This window comes from Aythya fuligula, chromosome 29 (genome assembly GCF_009819795.1).
Source record: "Aythya fuligula isolate bAytFul2 chromosome 29, bAytFul2.pri, whole genome shotgun sequence".
Lineage (NCBI taxonomy): Eukaryota > Metazoa > Chordata > Aves > Anseriformes > Anatidae > Aythya > Aythya fuligula.
Window position 1 is genome coordinate 231,683 of NC_045587.1, and position 17,023 is coordinate 248,705.

Sequence of the window (17,023 nt, forward strand, 5' to 3'; positions counted from 1 at the left end):
GGAGCTCACCGTGGGAACCGCGCTATCACAGCAGGCCAAGCGAGTACGAAAACATGGCTGTTGCCGAGAAGAGATTAAAACTGTCCATCTCTGCAAAGCAGCGCCTTAGCGCGAGGAGCGAAACCCCCGAGCTCAGCAGGTCTAGGTGGCAGAGATTGGCTGCTCGGCCTGGCAGGATCCCCGTGGCGATCAGCCAGGTATTCATAACATAATGGGAACGGTGCTCACCCGTTCCTGCTGGGGCCTGCGTGTGTTTGCGAGATCTCACCGACACACCCTTCAATTCAAGGCTCTGGAAAAAAAGCTCAGCACCTGGGGAGGAGGGGGAGAAAGAGAAGAAGGAACCACTTCAGAGCTGAGGAATCCCGGCTGTGACTCACCGCGGGGGCTCTGACGCAGGAAGCAAACAGGGCTGGGAACGCCGGGGAGAGGGTCAGGGCAGGCTGCCTGCAGCACTGCGAGGGGGTGCCGTGGGGCAGAGCAGCCCCCTCTGCCGAAGGACGCCTCCTCTGGACCCCCTCAGCACCCAGCCTTCTATGCAAAGGGCAGCTGCTGCCACAGGGCCTGACTTCTTGCTCGTGGAAATGGCCCTGGCCATTTTTCAGCGTTAGCAAGCCTGGTCTCCCACACACCCAGCTCTCCCATGTGCAAGGCTCAGAGATCGACCCCAAGAGTGCCCAGAGCCTCCTTCTTCTCAAACGTTTCCCACCCTGGTGGTGTCCCAGAGCAAAAATCAGACCCTACGTCTGAGAGCTTTGTCCCAACACTTCCTGAACTCCTGCAGCTCGGTGCCATCCCTGGGGAGCCCATCACAGTGCCCGACCACTCTGTGGGTGCAGAACCTTTCCCTAACCCCCAGCCTGACCCTCCCCTGTCCCAGCTCCATGCCGTTCCCTCGGGTCCTGTCGCTGTCCCCAGACAGCAGAGCTCAGCGCCTGCTCCTCTGCTCCCCTCGTGAGGGAGCTGCAGGCCGCCATGAGGCCTCCCCTCAGCCTGCTCTGCTCTGGGCCGAACAAACCTAGGGACCTCGGCCATTCCTCACATGTCCTCCCCTCCAGACTCTCCACCACGTTTGTCACCCTCCTTTGGAGGCTCCCTGACAGTTTTAGGGCCCTCTCATACTGCAGCACCTACACCCGGTGCTTGAGGTGAGGCCATAACAGCGCAGGGCAGAACACTGCTTTGGAGCTTCTCATGTACGTTACAGGGGTTAGAAATACAAGACAAAGAGACAAGTAACAGCAGCTAAATCCAGTGCTCCAGGTCTACTCTGGATTTACACCTGCCTGGTCCCACTGGCCTCAGGAAGGTGCAAATCCGCATTCCCTTTGCACTTCACTGGTTAGAAGCCTGCTTAGTTTCACTGAAGTTGGTGCTGCTGCACCAGTTTCTCCCCCCAGCACCAGGTCTCCCACTGGGTGGAATTGTTTCAAGTCCTGGCTCTCGATAGCAGGGGAGCATGGAGGAACAGTTGCTCTTCTCCTAGCTTAATCTGAAGCTTTAGCCTACCACCAACAGAAGACACTCAAAAACTGAAACCCTGGAAGATTTATATATTAGACAGCAAGGTACAGTGCTGGATATGCTTTTCTTTTAGAACTGTGGACTGCAAGGCACTAAAAAAAAAAAAAAAAACCTTAAGTTAATTTAGCCTTAGATTTGCTCAGAAACCTGAACCCCTGTGACACGCAGCACGTTTTCCCCTCTCAGGAGCTAGACCTGGGCTAGCAGCACACAAGCCCTTTGCTCCCACAACTGGAGTCTCTTCACCCTCCGTGCCAGTGCTTTCTGCTTTCCCCACTCCAGTCTCAAGCACTCTGAGGTGCCGTGGAGTCCTCGGCCCCTCTTGACTCTGGATGAAAGACTCCATCCATGCCACGCTGGCAGCTTCCCGGACAGCCAGCTCATACTTATGACAACAAACACCTATGGGACATGTTCTGACCTGAGCACTGAATTCAGTTCTCCCTGGAGGATTCGCCCACGTACGTATCTGGAGCATGCTCTGCAGATTATACAACACATGTTATCTAGGGCAGCAATGCCAGCAGGACCCAGAGAAAAGCCCTTAGCTTTGCACGGTCCTGGGGGATCCCAATCGGACCAAGGTTGAGGATTCAGTGGCTGGCACCACTGGAGTTTCCTATAAAATGCCCGATCGTAACCCAGAAATGTGAACTTCAAACTTTCTGGAAGCTTCTTAGTCCTTGATGAGACCTTAAGTAGGGTTAAGAAACTCAGGGCCATAGCTTTGAATGAATAAACCAGACCTTGACTGCTGCAAAGCCCCAGCCCTCCGTACTGGGAAAAAGCCTGGTTCCCAACTGGAATTGTCTCTTGGCTGCATCTCCTATTCACCACTTGGTTCTGGGAAGGGTCAGCATTTTAATCATCCCATCCTACAGCAGGCTGATCTGTTCCAATCCCATTGCCACTCCAGCCTGGCCAGACCCCCAGTTCTTCACTCATGAAAGGAAGACAGCTCATGGCAGCCTGGCTGGGCTTGTCCATCCAGGTCCCCCAGCTGCATGAGGAAGAGGCAGCGTCAGCCCAGGAAGACCCATGCGGCTCCTGAGCTTTCTAAAACCCCCCTGTCATTATAGCTCCAATCCCGAGATTAACCTGGAGCAGGTCATTGACAGCACCAGTAGAACAGTTGTTGGGACCAGTATTGAAGATGTCCACAAGCAGCAGAGTAGGCAGATAAAAACTAACTCCAGCGTGCTTGTTCTCAGCACTATGCCATCACCTTGTTCCTGATTTATGCTGTTAATAATAGGCACTGGCATCTGTCCTTTCTCTGCCAGCTTAAACCCAAGAGGAAGTAAAATTTCAGTGAACCTTGACAACAGCAGCACAGTGGGCCTGGAGTCCCTGGGGAGCTCGTGGGAGATGGACTGGGCCCCTCTGGGAGTTACTTTTGTGCCAATTCCTCCACAATTTACTGAGAAGTCTTGAGCTTTCTGCAAACCATCCCAGCCATGCAAAGAATGGGGTGGGAATGTTTTGACATAGTCTTGGATCGGTTACAGATCCCACCCAGCTGCGTCCACGTTCACCTTCTAATGCTCTCTGCCCTCTTTTTTCCCAGCAACATTAAGCAGAGGGCGATTCAGATAGCCTAACGCTGCTCAGAAGAGACATGGGGAGCTGCTACAGAAACACTACCACTATAGAATTGCCAAATTAAAAAAGAAAAATAGAAGAAACTGCCTACCAATTGCTGCTTGGAAAGGAGGGAGGGCAAAGCCCATAGGGGGTTCTTCCTTCTTCAGCACTTCGGAATTTCATAGATAACACTGCAAGAAACAAACACTGCACAGCTCAGGGTGAATATGCACGGCTGTCAGGCCCAGACACAATCTGTGCATGTGAATGAGCATCTGAGGCTACACCTGCATCTGTTCGCGTGTGCACGAACACACCTATGTGCACAGATGCCTGTGGAAGCAACTCTAAACCCCAGCACTTGTGTGCATGGGCTGCCGAGCTCCCCTCTGGGCAATGCCCCCAGTTAACTGGAAAGCTAAGGAGAGACTTGGCCTGGCAGCAAGGAAAGGGGAATGCTTGGGGCAGGTCCTGACTGTTGGTTAGAGGTGAAAGAAGAACAGAAAGGCCCCAGATTAACCTGGAGTGAATTCCCTTTCGCAGTATTAAGTGTACTTTGCACCTCTAGCTGCTAAGTAGAAGGGACAAAAACATTCCACCCTCACCAAGCACAAAACCCCAAAAAAAAACCAACCTAACAGATGCAGAGTTTGTGCCACCTGAGCAGAGGTATTCAGCAGCAGATTCTCCATAGGGTAAGCGAATCCTTGGGTACATCCCTAACTTCACTAACACAGATCCTCACCTCCCTGGGGTAGCTCAGTCCCAGCTCCCATTACTCCACATTTGCTGCAGCTGAGGTCAGAACCACGGCCGACTACATTCCCTTATTCTTTGGTGAAACCCTCCACTGTAAAAAAATAAAATAATAAAAACAAGATCCTCCTACGCTTTCAGAGGAAACAGCTGCTTTTTGCAGAGCAGAACAGACGTGTCTAATGCATATGTACACAACTGCCCCCGTTCTCAGTGTTTATCAGCTAAGAAGCCTTGCAGAATCACATTTGTTTAGTCTGGGGTGAGATCCAAGTCCAGCTTCAGATGTGGATCTATGTTTCACAACTGGCCTCTGCTCATCTAACGCACAACACCAGCCTTTCCAACTGAACAAAAACCTGCAAGGTTTAATGGACCTTTGGACCCAGAGCTCATCTGCTGAGCTAAGGGGGTTGCACTGATACAAAACCTGGTGAAGGTGCCTGAAGCAGCCCTGCGGGGCTCCTTTCAGCTCTCAGACACAGCTGAGAGCTTTCCTGAATCCACAGGACTGTGTTAAGTTGGCAGCAGTGACCAAATACACCTGATGAACCACGACAGGCAAGACAGAAAGACCAGGAGCAACTTTGGTGCTCCTAACAGCAACAAGGAATATAGCTAGGGATGTTTGGGAACAAGCAGCCCCCTGCACACTCCCCCCCATGTTCCCCAGCCCAGGGGAATCCTGCTCTGAAGCCAGGAGAGCGATCGGGGCAGGCAGACAGCCCTTGGGCTGGGGAACCTCAGGAGAGGCAGCCAGCTCAGGCTTCTCTTTCCACCTCGCTGGGAAAGGACAATGCGATGGGGCCGCCCAGCCCCAGAGGGCTTTGTCAGCATTGTTTGCAGCACCCAGCAGCCTGCCGGCCCCACCTGGCGCTTCCCTTTGTGCATTTGCTGAGCTCTGATCTTACGGCGTCCATTGCCGTGGGGAGGGAACTGCCTGCAAGCAGGGCAGACGGCTCCAACCTACTTTCGCAGGTTTTGCGCAGGAGGCAAATCTCGTAGGCTTCAAAGCTCCCACATCAGCAAATTGTCTGACGAGCATCTTCCCTGACGTCTTGTCAAAGAAATGCCGGAGTGAGGGAAGTGGAGAGGTGTTCTCTCCTACATGGGGGTGCCACATTCAGGAACGGCTCTGCTGCTGCTCCTTTCCTTTCCCCAAGCCCCTCAGGCACAGATCGGTCTGCTCCTTGCCACCTTCACTGCCCCCCGTCCCTGTTTTGCCATCGGGCAACCACAGCGCAGGTGTCTCTGCCCCACAGCAGGTGGGAATGCAAAGCAGTTCCTGTGATGGGGTGAAATGGGTCATTCTCCTGCCTTATCACACAGCCAAATTTGTGTTTCTGTTACATGATATCCGTAGACATATCACAGGGAGAGGAATCAGGATGGGCTTCTCTCCATTACCTCTCTCTAAGGGATCTGACGGCCTGAAGCTGAGCATCAGTGGGACTTGATGGTCTTAGAGGTCTTTTCCAACCTAACTAATTCTGTGCTTTTACCTCTGCTGTGTAAGAGCCCAAGGCTGTGAGACTGCCCTGAGATGATGTTGCACCAGGGGCTGCAGCAGCAGCTGACGGGCTCAGGGCACCCACCTGAAATCGGAGCAGGGAGTTGATGGGAACCGGGTCCTGAGAGTCAGTTGGCTGCTCTGCTGAGCACAGCCCTGACCACCACCAACCTGCTTCTGCAGGGAACATGAGGCCCTCCGTAAATCCCCCCGTACCCTCCTGGTATGCATCTGCTCTCCTCCCTGTCCCTGCACACACCCCCGCACACACACACCACTAACAGGTTTACTAGCAGCTTTACGAGCATTTACACACTCCATAAAGCATTCTCTTTGCCTTGCAGTTGTGCCAGCTCTTTGTAAATCCTTAATACTCTTCCTTTTGAAGCTGGAAGAGAACCAGGCCGCTTCTACCAATACTCCTCATGGCAGCTTATAGCTTGCAACTCCTTAAAAAGACTTTCCTCCCTTTCCCCAAACCTCTACCCTTCTGAGTCACGCTCCGCACAATGCCTGAAGTCAGCACTTCACACGAACCAGCTGAAGCTGGTCGTCGGAAAAAACGCAGACACACACATACACAGCACAGAACAGCTACCAGCTGGGACCTGCAGCCTTGGCAAAGAGCAGAGCGAGTTTGCTGGTGACAGCACCAGCTAGAAACGCAGATCAAGAGAGAACACGGAGGAGCAGAGCAGCTCTCCGCTCCCCGCCTCCCCCCAAGGCAAGGATCAGTGTTTGGGACACCAACCAGTCACCTGGGAGACTGGCGAGGGGGGGAGAAGGACCTCGCACGGGCCTGTTTTCCCTTTGCATTATATTCAACCTACAGCTCAGGTAAATGGGTCCTTTAACGAGCCGGGGCTGGGAATCCCCCCAGATCAGTTCTGCACTGATGTTATTCAAGGTCAGATGAGACTGAGCCACCAACCTTCCCACTTCCAGCACCGACAGTACCATCCGCAGGAGAAGAGAGCTCATGAAAGCAGGGCCAGGAGGTGCCCCGGGAATATCTCATTTGATTCCCAAGTCTCCTCCGCCTTCACTCTCCTTTTCTTCCTCCCATCTTCAAAGCAGCTCCAAGTCTCACTGCTCCTGTGAGGTCCCTGCTTCCTCTCGCTGAGCAGAGCCTTTCAGACAGTATCTCTCCTACTCGAGGCCCAACGCTTTATTGCACATTTCAATGCTATCAGGTTCAACCACTCTGCTCCCAGGTGGCTTTGCTGTGAAGGCACAGTTTGCCTTGAGCGCTGCCACAGGACATCACAGAAGCCAGACCATGCTGGAAAGTCCTGCAGAAAGGCCTGAGGAGCAGGGGTTGTTTGAGGCATGGCAGAAAAAAGTGTTCTCACAGGTCAGCATGACTGCCCTGATCCGAGGTTGTGCATGGAGGTGGTCTGCAGTGGCCTCAGAAAGGATCTAGGGCAAACACAAGGCAGCTCTCCTCTCCAGCATTTGTCCTGTGCACCAACAGTGGGTACTCTGAGGAAAAGACTAAGCACCGTCTGCTTACGGAATGGCTAAGAAAAACAGAGTTAAAACTCCACCTGAGTCAGTAAGGAATGCGCAGCAGGTCCCGCTCTAGGGGCTGGAGGACAATAAATAATTCAGCATCTGCCCTACTTCGCCTCCCTGGACAAGGAGTCAGTGCTGGTCAGGCTGGGAATGTCCAGAACGCAGCGGTTACTCCAGCAGATCAGTCCCAGCAGATCCAAGAGCCCGGATAATTGTCCCCACACACATTCCTGAAAAGCCCTGGCTACTTTCAAACGGTGCCCCACTAATTCACTTGCTCCATGAGCTGGCTGCAATTAGCATAACGCAGCGGCAGCCGCGCAGAGCAGACCTCCTGCCCCTACCACGGCTGCAGAAGGGGACTGATGCTCTCGGGGGGTGACCAACCCCAGGTCCCGCACAGGGGAGCTCACACCCAGTTCCCCTGAGCCTTTTTATGCAGGTCTCTTGCTCCAGTGGGACACAAAGATGACGGCTGCACTAGGAGGGCACGTCAAAACCTTCGCCCTCCCATCAGTGTTACTCACAGAGGACACAAAGTCCTCACGTGCAAGCAGGGGTCGCTGCCCTCACGCCAGCCACCTCCGAGATGGGCCTTTCCCACCACCATCTCCCATGCCTGCGACAGGGATCTTCCAGGAGGCAATGGAGATTAAAGGGACACTGAGAAAGAGTTGAGCAGTCTCAAGGGGCAGCCAGGAGAGGAGCCGCCCTGCTTGCTTCCTTTTGATCTCCCCAGAGAACAGCACGGAGCTGCCCTTCTCTTTTGATGTGTCACCCTGCAGCTTGTTCTCCCGCAGCAGGGCAGGCCTGTTGCAGCATGACTGCTTCTGGATTTCAGCTGCTGGGGTAACAAAGCTGCATTTCAGCAGCTTCTGTACTTTTCACAGACTTCAGGCTCTGGGCTGACCGAGAAGGCCGAGGAAGGACACCACCCTCAAACTGAGCTCTAAATCCTTGTCACTCACATGGCAGACGCAGAAATTGCTACTGCAACAATAAAATAGAATGACTTCAGCTGGCATCACGAAGCACCCCATGCCAGGCAGATGATCTGCAGTGCCATGCCTAGTCTTTGGCCCACCATACACGACTTAGATGAAGGAGGTTAAATAAACGTCTTTCAAACTGATTAAAAATGCATTCTGCCACGGAAGCATGAGTAAGATCCCTCCTTCCCTTCCCTGCTTCATAGGAGTTCAGAAAACTGTGCTGCTCTGAAAACATCACCCCTCAAAATAAAGCCTTCTGCCCAGAGCCAGGCTGCCTCACTAAAGACCCAAGGATGAAGCAGTTTTATTGCAACTCAGGGTAAAAATCCAGCCAGCTGATAACACGCACATTGTAAGCTAGATCTGCAACCACTCGAACTCGGATTGTCGGGCTGACACAGATCACATCTGCACAGCACTTGATACTCAGAGCTCAGGAGCTTAGCACACAGATCTGAGGTTATCCCTCCCTGTGAAATAAAGGGCACAAGATGACAAGCCCAAGGAAAGCAGCAGCTCACCTAAGTCCTGCAGCCAGCTGGTGGCAAGGCCAAGAAAGGAACCCACATTTCCCACCCTAGAGCCAAGGTCTTTTAGACACGACCGCCTTCAGTCCTTGTCAAAGCAGCATAAGCTTACTCTGAGCCCAGACCATGACCCCAAGCTTTCTCCTTCAAATTCAAGACCCCTTTGGACTCCAAGCCCAGTGGGTGACCCAGCTCCAGCAGGACACCGGCCCAGAATTAACTCCAAGGAACTCCAGCCTGAGCTGATAAGAGGTTTGTTGGGAAGCCAGAGCTCCTGCCCGTGTTAGCACAAGTGGAGAATGCTGAGGTGTCCGGAGTGAAACCCTAAAGACTCCGGCGTGAGCCCAGTGGCCGGACAGACTCCCCACACACCACGTATCTGCCTGTAACCTTCTCCAGTAGGTCCAGAGAGACTGCATCTAAGCCTCCGGGACTCGAAGAGTCCATTCTCCCCTAGTCATCAGACTTGAGTGTACGTGGCTAAGCCGCATCCATTCCCCAAACCAACAGGACACCAGGAAGTGCACAGCTGATCTTTTTGTTCCCCTCTGACCTCCTCTGACCTACCAAGGGCTCCTCATTTGCAACTAGGCCAAACAAGAACAGCCCTCAGCACAAGTCCAGGGTCCCGACCCCTTGGATTTGCAGCTGGTCTCCCCTGCAGGACCTCTCCAACTCTGCCAAAGGGGATCCGTTTCCTCACACCACCAGCTCACCTAGCAAATCAAAACAAAAAGCAAGGGAACTGGCTCACACCTGGGAGAGAAAAGGTATCATGTTTGTTTTGTGGCTGCTCTTTTCTCAGGTTTACAGCATGCCAGGAACAGATGCCCATGCTTCTTGGGGTTGACACCTCTCACTTTTCTCCTTTAATTCACAGGCAACAAAGTTCCAGGAAGAACAAGAAAGAACTTGCTCTCAGCTGAGCAAAGGAAATCCGAAAATCTGCAGCTTCTGCCCTACAAGCCTGTAGTGACAAGTTGCTGGGTTTCCAGCTAGAGGAAGCTGCTTATGGGAGCAGACACACTGCTGCCAGTTCTCTGTTCCTAAACTTGGTTCCTCCACTCCTGGGCTGGTCACACATTCTGAGGAAAGTAGAATTAGACCATTTTTAAACCCTGTCACCCTTTAGAAATGCTGAGGAACAGCACTTGCAAGGCTGTCAAAATCTACGTGCGCAATAATGGAAGCAGGCTGCAGGGAGATAGGTGTTTACAACAGTCATTTGATCTGGCAGCTGTTAACGTTAAACTGATAAAGCCGCTGCTATTGCACCACATTTAAGCACTAAATTCTTCCCCACTCAGTGAATCCCTTGTTCTCACCCAGCACAAGAATCTAGGAGACAGAAAACTGTCTCAGCATAAAAGTTAAAAAAATAAAAGCTAATTTAAAAAAGGCCCTCTCGCTTACTCCATCGAAGTCTTACATCCTACAAAGGCTGGAAGCCACAGCAGAATCACCCAGAAACTGGCACCTCTGTGTTCCCTGCCCAACTTTCATGCTGGCCTGCTCAGGACTCAATGCTTTACCTCTGCTGTCTAGATTGTTCCATGCAAGGAAGCAGGATAATTAAGTGTGACTTGCTACACAGCAGTGGTGTGAGACTTAATTAGTCAGAACACTTTGAACGTACAGTACCTAATTAATATCTGAAGTGGCTGCAATGATTATTAGGAACAATGGCATAGCTCACAGCTGATGATACAGCTCAGCTCATCAGTATTTTTCATTCTCAAAAGTGCTGTGCAAACACCCAGCAAATTCTCCCCATCAGGAATCTCCACGTTGGTGGGTGGATATCGAGCTCATGTCAGGGATGGAAAAACTGAGGTGAGATCTGATGGGGCCCAGCAACAAACCTCAGAGCCTGGGAACTTGACAAAGCACTCGTGTGGGAACTCCCCACTTGCTGCTGAGGTGGCACAGGGCACCATCCCGCCAGTCCCACCCCAGTGCCACGCACCATTTTGCACCTGCCTGGAAACGCTCACCCACGTGTGCTCCGTGTAAGGGGTGAATTCAGCAGGCTCCTGTAGGCAACCATGGGGCTGGAGCCATGGGGTAGGAGGCAGCAAGCAGGACCTCCCCGTTACCCTCCTGGTGTGCAGGCACACGTACACACACACACACACACCCTGTGACACAAAATGAGTGAGCTGAGTGGCAAAGGGACCTAGATGGCAGCGCTGCCTGATGCCATAAGCTCCTGGCTGAGTAATGAAAGCACTTTTGCATCTCCCTTGTTTTAGCAGCAGCCACCAGGCTGGCCCCATCCTCGTGTCACAGAGATGGGCGAGCAGGACTCCCAGCAGAGGCCTCTGTGCCATCCCTTACCCCCAATACCCTGAGTTCTATGTGGTTAGCCACCCCCAGCACCTCAACCAAGCGACAGACACCTCCCTTTCCCCATCTGTACAAAGAACTCTGCACCCAACTCTGCAAAGTGCTCTGAGCAATGTGGAGCAGGAGTGTTGGTCTTGACCTTCACCTTTACCTTTCTTAGGTTCTACCTTCAGGAGCTCCGAGAACACCTTTTAACCACACTGCAAAACGCAGAGAGTATCGTATATTAAAAAAATATAAATCATCCAGAGCCTTACATAAGTTCTGCAGCTGAGATCCACAGGCTTTTTTCTGCTGCTGTGTCATGGAGCTGGGTCCCACCTGTCTCATCTTGTGAGAGCTTCCTGCAGAGCAGAAGCAGCAAGCTGAAAAGAAAAGAGATTATTTTATTGTTTTTTTTTTTGAATACTGTTTGCTAAAGGACTGACTCCAGTCTAAGATACTCAGTATCTCAAGAAATACAGAGATTTGTGTTGACATTATTTTGAGTTGTGTTTGTGGCAATATCTGAAGAACAGAACCAAAACATACTGCTGTGCCAGAGTCAAACAGAGCTGCTTTTGGAGCTCTGCCATTTCTGAGACAGTTGGACATATTGATATTAGCAATTTAATAGTCCAGACTTGAGACAAATAAGAAGTCATCACACTGTTATATACACACCAGGCTGGTTTGCAGGTCTGTACACAGCCAAAAAAAAAAAAAAAAAAGAGAGAGAAAAAAACACCATTCTGTTAACAATGAGCAGCCCACAGGGATCACCCAGGCAGATACTGATCTATCACTCAGCACAGAAGGAACATAAACCAGGCTCTCTTTGAAGAGGAAGGTCATTCCAGACGGCGCAGGGAAAGTCTCCTGGGTGTAATTCTTTGGGTTGTCTACCTTCCTAGAAACTCCGCGAACAATTTTTCCCAGACAACTGTGCAAATCCCCATGCAGAAACGAAGAGCAGAAAGCCCTGATACTCCAGGTCTGTTTTCTAAATATTTCAGAGTTCCCAGAGAACCGCAGCTGATATTGACACAATCTAACAAAAACATCTCAAGGACTGGGGCCAGGGGATGCGCGATGCTGCAGTGCCATCAGCCGTGCAGGGCAGGGAACAGCACCTAAGCAGAACGAAGGGGAGGGGGAGGCTGAGCAACCTCCGTGCTGGGTGAGCCAACACCCCTGCAGTCAGAGGAGCTCACCCGTAGGTGAGTGAGTGGCAGATGAGGTGCTTAATTACCGAAGTGATAAATGTTATTTATATGTAACGTGAGAGAGAGAGAGCAGGCGCTTGGGTGAACCCTCAGGAAAATATGTGAGGAATTGATTTTCCCTCCCCTCCCACGAGGGTAGTAAAAGCAGCGCAGACTTTTAAAGGCTTTTTTAAGAAAATTAACCACCACCACCGGGTAGACACATGTGTTTGCAGCTGAGTGGGCTGAGGAACCCTCAGAAGAGCCTTCCTGACTCCTGGTGGGAGTGCCAAGTGTTTTCGTACAGAAGTAGCAGAGCACTGTGGAAACTGCATTTAGAAGAGCCTCAAAGCCTTCCTGTGGCCCTGCTCAGTCCCTTTACACACATGCACACACCCACACGAGCATTTTTTCCAAAAATCCTTTCATGGATCCCAGTGGCTTCTCATCCAGAAACCTGTGGGCAGCCAGGGAGAGCGCTCACACGCTTTGCTCTTTAATCAGATCATTATGGAGGAAATCAAACCATGAGAGCAAATAACCAGCGAGTCCCCGCCAGGACACACTGAGGTGCCCGGAGTTTCCCTGCCCGTACACATGGGCTTACCTGGGCACGAGAACTGCTAGACAAGAGCACCTCCTGCAGGAGCCGTCCTCCTCTCCAGCTTCCCGTGCCACAACGCTTCGGGCACAGAGCTGGGCCTCCCTCTCACCTCACGGCGAGGAAGCTGCGGGCCTCAGGAACTCGCAGGAGTCATCGGTTATCTATTTCTGCGTGTCACAGTACACTCACGGAAAGTTTGTAATCTGTTTGAACACCACCGCAGAAGCATGACTCCTACTCGCTACAAAAGCTCACAAAACCACTAACTAGGCATGAACAAAAGCCAGTCAGGAGATTAAGTGAAATTAAGTTAAACTAAGACATTTTGCTTAGGTGTTTTTTTTAATGCTCTTTTCTAGATCTTACCGAATGATAGGAAACAACCTGAAGCTGTCACGCTTTAACCTTAGCCAAACACAGTACCTGAGCTGCAGGCTTACCAAAGCGTCATTTACACCTGCAAACACAAGGTAAACTCAGTTACCTGAGACCGCGCAGGTTAGAAGATAATGGGAGCAGAAAGATTAAAAAGCAAACAGTTCACGGATAAAATTAATTTTTATTTTAAGGACATAATTACAAAGAGCTCTTCCTTTGTTACACGCTCACGTGAATACATGCCCTACCATGGAAATCCTTCGCTCCAGAGATCACGCCACTGACAGCCACACAAGCAGACTCCAGGCAGAGGTGCACGGGCTGCAGCCTGACCAAAACGTCAGCCAGACACGCTCTGAAGTGACCCAACTTGCTCACGGCTGGTAAACCAGGTTACACGCTTTCCCAAATTATTTTAGAGAGAAAATAAGACAACAAGCAGGACAAACAGCACGTCACACAGGTGAATTGAAGTATATTTGCCTTCCCTTTCCTCAGAAGGTTATGTAGACAAAAAACACAACAAAAAACGTGTTGTCCCTTCGTCCAGGGCATACTCTTGGTACACACGGAAAGCACACATGGAGCGATTCTGGTTTCAAGAGCACTTTTTAGGAACAACGCCCTCGGAACCCACAAGGTCACCACATTTCTGCGGATGGAACAGAACCAAGCACACACCTGCCTCAAACTCCCTGGGGAGGTCAAGGTCTGACCCCGATCGGGATGTAGGAATTCCTGCAGCTGTCTCTGTGCCCAGTGCACGCCTCCTGGCCTGAGAGCTCAGGAACACGAGAGGCCATTTGTCGGTCACTTACGACCCCGAGGGCTCCCTGCCCTCTTGGTTTGAGCCGTTTGATTTAAAAAGCAAGAGGCTTCTGTCCCAGCTGGTGCTCCCGAAGCAGCACACCAGCTCCATCGCACAGTCCTTCGTCAGGATCTGCGTTATCCTCTCCGCCATGTCCCCGTTGATAGCAAGAGATCGGAAGTGATCGAAATCGTTCCTGCCCAGCTTCCGCAGGCGGCGGGCAGCGGCCCTGTAGCACTTCCAGGGCTGCGGCTCGATCAGCAGGTACTCGCACAGCGAGGAGAGGAAGGCCAGGAACTCCCTCAGGCCGCTATCCCCGTGGTGCAGGTGGATCCACATGGTAACAGACATGCAAAAGCCAATGTCAAAGGTGGAACGCCCAAAACGGCCCAGGTAGGAGCTGAGGAACGGCTCCCTGGAAGCCGAGTCCATGATGTCCAGGTTGGCAAAGGATATGGAGGCAGGGAAGGGGCTGCTCTGCCGAGCCCTCTCAATCAGCGCTGCGTCAATGTCACAGCACAGAAGGTGCAGATCCTTCCCAGCTGCATGCTGCTCCAGGCTGCTTTTGTCCTGAAGGCCGAGCAGATGCCTGTACAGAGCCACACTTAGCTCCTGCAGGAAGGAAAACAACAGGACTTCACAGGGCCTGCACTGCCTCGGTCACCTCACCAAGCACATCGGGTCCCACTCTCAGCAGCAAGGTACAAGCACCAACTCAGAGCCTTCTCTCGAAACAGTTAGAGCAGTAAGCTCACTGACAATCCTCCTTTCTGAAGGGAAAAGCAGCCCAGCAGCCCTGACTACCAGAAAGCCTGCCAGAAATTGGAACTAAACCTGCATCACCCCTCCTGGGGGGTTTGCTGGGGAAAAAAATTGAGTAAGGTGAATGAGTTTTACTAACACAAGTCCTGCTGAATCTCCCCATCCAATATCAAGGTATCACTGGTTTTCCTAGCTGAGCCTCAGAGCTCCCTAGCAAGACTGAGAGCTATTTATAATGCCTAATTAAGAATAAATGCATTTCTTACTCTCATGCTACAGGAAGAGACACTTCTTGACCACGAGACTGCAGCAAATGAGAATTAAGGAGAGTTTTCTTCTGAATTTCCCATTGCAGAGCGCGCCACTCAGCGGCAAGCGTATTTATCTTTCATGAAAGGAGATTTGATGAAGTTCCTGAATGACACCAAGGACAACTGCAGGTGCACGCAGCTCACACGGGCGGGCAGCGTCCCCTAGTGGTGTCTCTGTATTTCAACAGAACTGGACTGGGAACATTTTTTGCCTGGCCTGCTCTGCGGGTGCATCTGAAGCAGGACCTAGGGTTGTCCTTGAGATAACGCCTGAGGCCTTCAGCCTTTCCCTCCCCCCCCAGCCCCCCAAGCCCACCCCCAACCCCCCGGACCCCCTCCCACCACCCCCCACTAGTATTTCCCTCACCACCCCCATTCCCCTTCAGCCTTTCCCTCACCCCCCCCAGTGCCCCACACCATCCCAGCCCCCCCCCCAGCCCTCCCCCACCTCCCCCCACCCATCCCCCAGCCCAGGCCGCCCCCCCCCTTCCTTCACCTCACAACCCCCCCCCCCCATCGCCCCCTTACCCCCGAATTGCAGCCCACGTCGAGGCCCAGCAGCGGGCGAGCGGCCGCGGGGAAGAGCCGCCGCAAGAGGCCGCCGGGCAGGAGGCTGACGCGGGCCTCGGGCGGGTGGAAGCGGGAGTAGTTGGGGAAGTTGCCGTAGGGAGCAGCGCCGGGCTCCGGGCCGGGAAGGGCCGCGCTGCTGGGCGCCGCCATCTTGCCTCCCTCCCCCGTGAGCGCCGGGCGCGGACCGAGCGGGCGCAGAAAGGTTCCGGGGCAGAAAGGTTCCGGGGGGGGGGGGGGGGAAGTCGCGCATGCGCACAGCTGCTGCGGAGATGGGGGGGGTGAGGGCCAAGGCCGCTGGGGTTGTTCTCTGTCCTCCTAGCCCAGACTTTGCAGGTCCATTTGTGCGAAAAGAAGAATTTGTAGATTTTTTGCTTTAATAAAAATAAAGTGTCCAGTCCCCGTCGCATCGGAGCAGGCCGAGGAAGGGCAGCGTCCACCCCCGGGGTCACCTTTGGCCCTGCCACCTTTGCCCTTTGCCCCGGCGTTGCTGTGGTGCTGCCGAGGCCTGGGGCAGGGGCTCAGGCCCTGGGGGGGGTCCCCACCCTGGGGCACGTTGGTGGCAGGGCCCTGCGGGAGCCACCAGCTCCAACAGAGCACCCACAGCCAGGCTAATTAACCATAAAGTTCATTTCAGCTTCCCCCAGCACCAGCATGGAAACCTGCCTGTGTGTGCAGCCCTCGGGGGCAGCTCTCTGGTTTACAGAAGCTTTCACGAAATGTTATAAAACGCTAGTTAAACAAATCAAAACACACCAACAAAACGAAAACAAAACCAAAATGATCATCCTGGTATGGCTCATGTCTGTAGATAGGTAGCTGGTGGGAGATTTCATAGCAGACAAAAAAAAAAAAGAAAAAAAAAAAAAAAAAAGCCTGTAGTTAAAAAGAGGGGTAAAAGACTCCGTCTCCACCAGGGGGAAGGTTTTAGGAGAACCTCGGTTCATTCCACACACCGATGTCAGCTGTTGTTACAGCATGAAGAGCAGAGGGCGCCAGGAGCTCAGAAACAGGTTGGGCCCTTGTGTTTGGCTTCTGCCATGGGAAAAACAAGCAGAGATCTGCAGGAAGTCTCCATCCTCGACACACCTCAATCGTGAAAGGGAAAGAAGACAGGAAGAAGGACAAATATATATATATATATTCCCCTCCTCTTGTGCAAGAGGATTTTTTTTTTTTTTTAAAGGTTTCCCCTGAATCTTTCTGGCTGCAAATAGGGTCCCTAAATTCTTGTCCTCTTTGCTATAGGCATGGGAAGCAGCTTGATACCTTCCTCTTTCTGACATCCATCACACACTGATGAATCTCTCTACCTCCTCCTTTCTTCCACATCCCACCTCTAAGTGGTCCCATTACACTTACAACTTTAGGCCAAATGAATGTTTGCTGTATTCCTCAAGAGTCAAGTGTTGAAATTGGACAGAATCATCAGCCTTTTATTCCATTTTTGTTAATTACAGGAGCAGCTAAGCTTAAGTTATCCAACACAACAACACAAAATATTTTATTGCTGCAGAAAAATGCATCTGTGGGCTGTACCTCACCATTTAGCCATGCTTTTTAGGAAACAAAATCTCACGCCTGCCTTTTGAGCATAGCTTCTTCTAAGGAGCAGAGATCTGTCACTACAAGGTGCTGCAGCTGGTATTGCTCTC

At 52.1% G+C, this 17,023-nt stretch overlaps 2 protein-coding genes across 2 annotated transcripts in view; both read right to left on the reverse strand.

Annotated features, from left to right (window-relative positions):
• Positions 1-15,387, reverse strand: part of LOC116499899 (keratin, type II cytoskeletal cochleal) — a 60,458-nt gene extending 45,071 nt beyond the window's left edge. Inside the window, exons 1-2 of the mRNA XM_032204752.1 lie at positions 15,330-15,387; positions 11,012-11,119 (exon numbers count right to left, since the gene is read on the reverse strand). The gene's annotated coding sequence lies outside the window, so the exon portion shown is untranslated. The remainder of the gene's footprint in view (positions 1-11,011; positions 11,120-15,329) is intronic.
• Positions 13,667-15,521, reverse strand: LOC116499905 (RNA 5'-monophosphate methyltransferase-like). Its single transcript, XM_032204757.1, has 2 exons — positions 15,330-15,521; positions 13,667-14,340 (listed from the first exon to the last, which is right to left on the reverse strand). The coding sequence occupies exons 1-2, from the start codon at positions 15,519-15,521 to the stop codon at positions 13,735-13,737; spliced, it is 798 nt and encodes a 265-aa protein (XP_032060648.1). The 3' UTR covers positions 13,667-13,734.
• Positions 15,522-17,023: the final 1,502 nt, after the last annotated feature.

Excerpts from the sequence above, each read along its gene's own strand:
- LOC116499905 (XM_032204757.1), bottom strand. The coding sequence starts at position 15,521 with ATGGCGGCGCCCAGCAGCGCGGCCCTTCCCGGCCCGGAGCCCGGCGCT. Across the intron at positions 14,341-15,329 it reads ACGTGGGCTGCAATTCGGGG|GAGCTAAGTGTGGCTCTGTA; the intron begins GTAAGGGGGCGA and ends TCCTTCCTGCAG.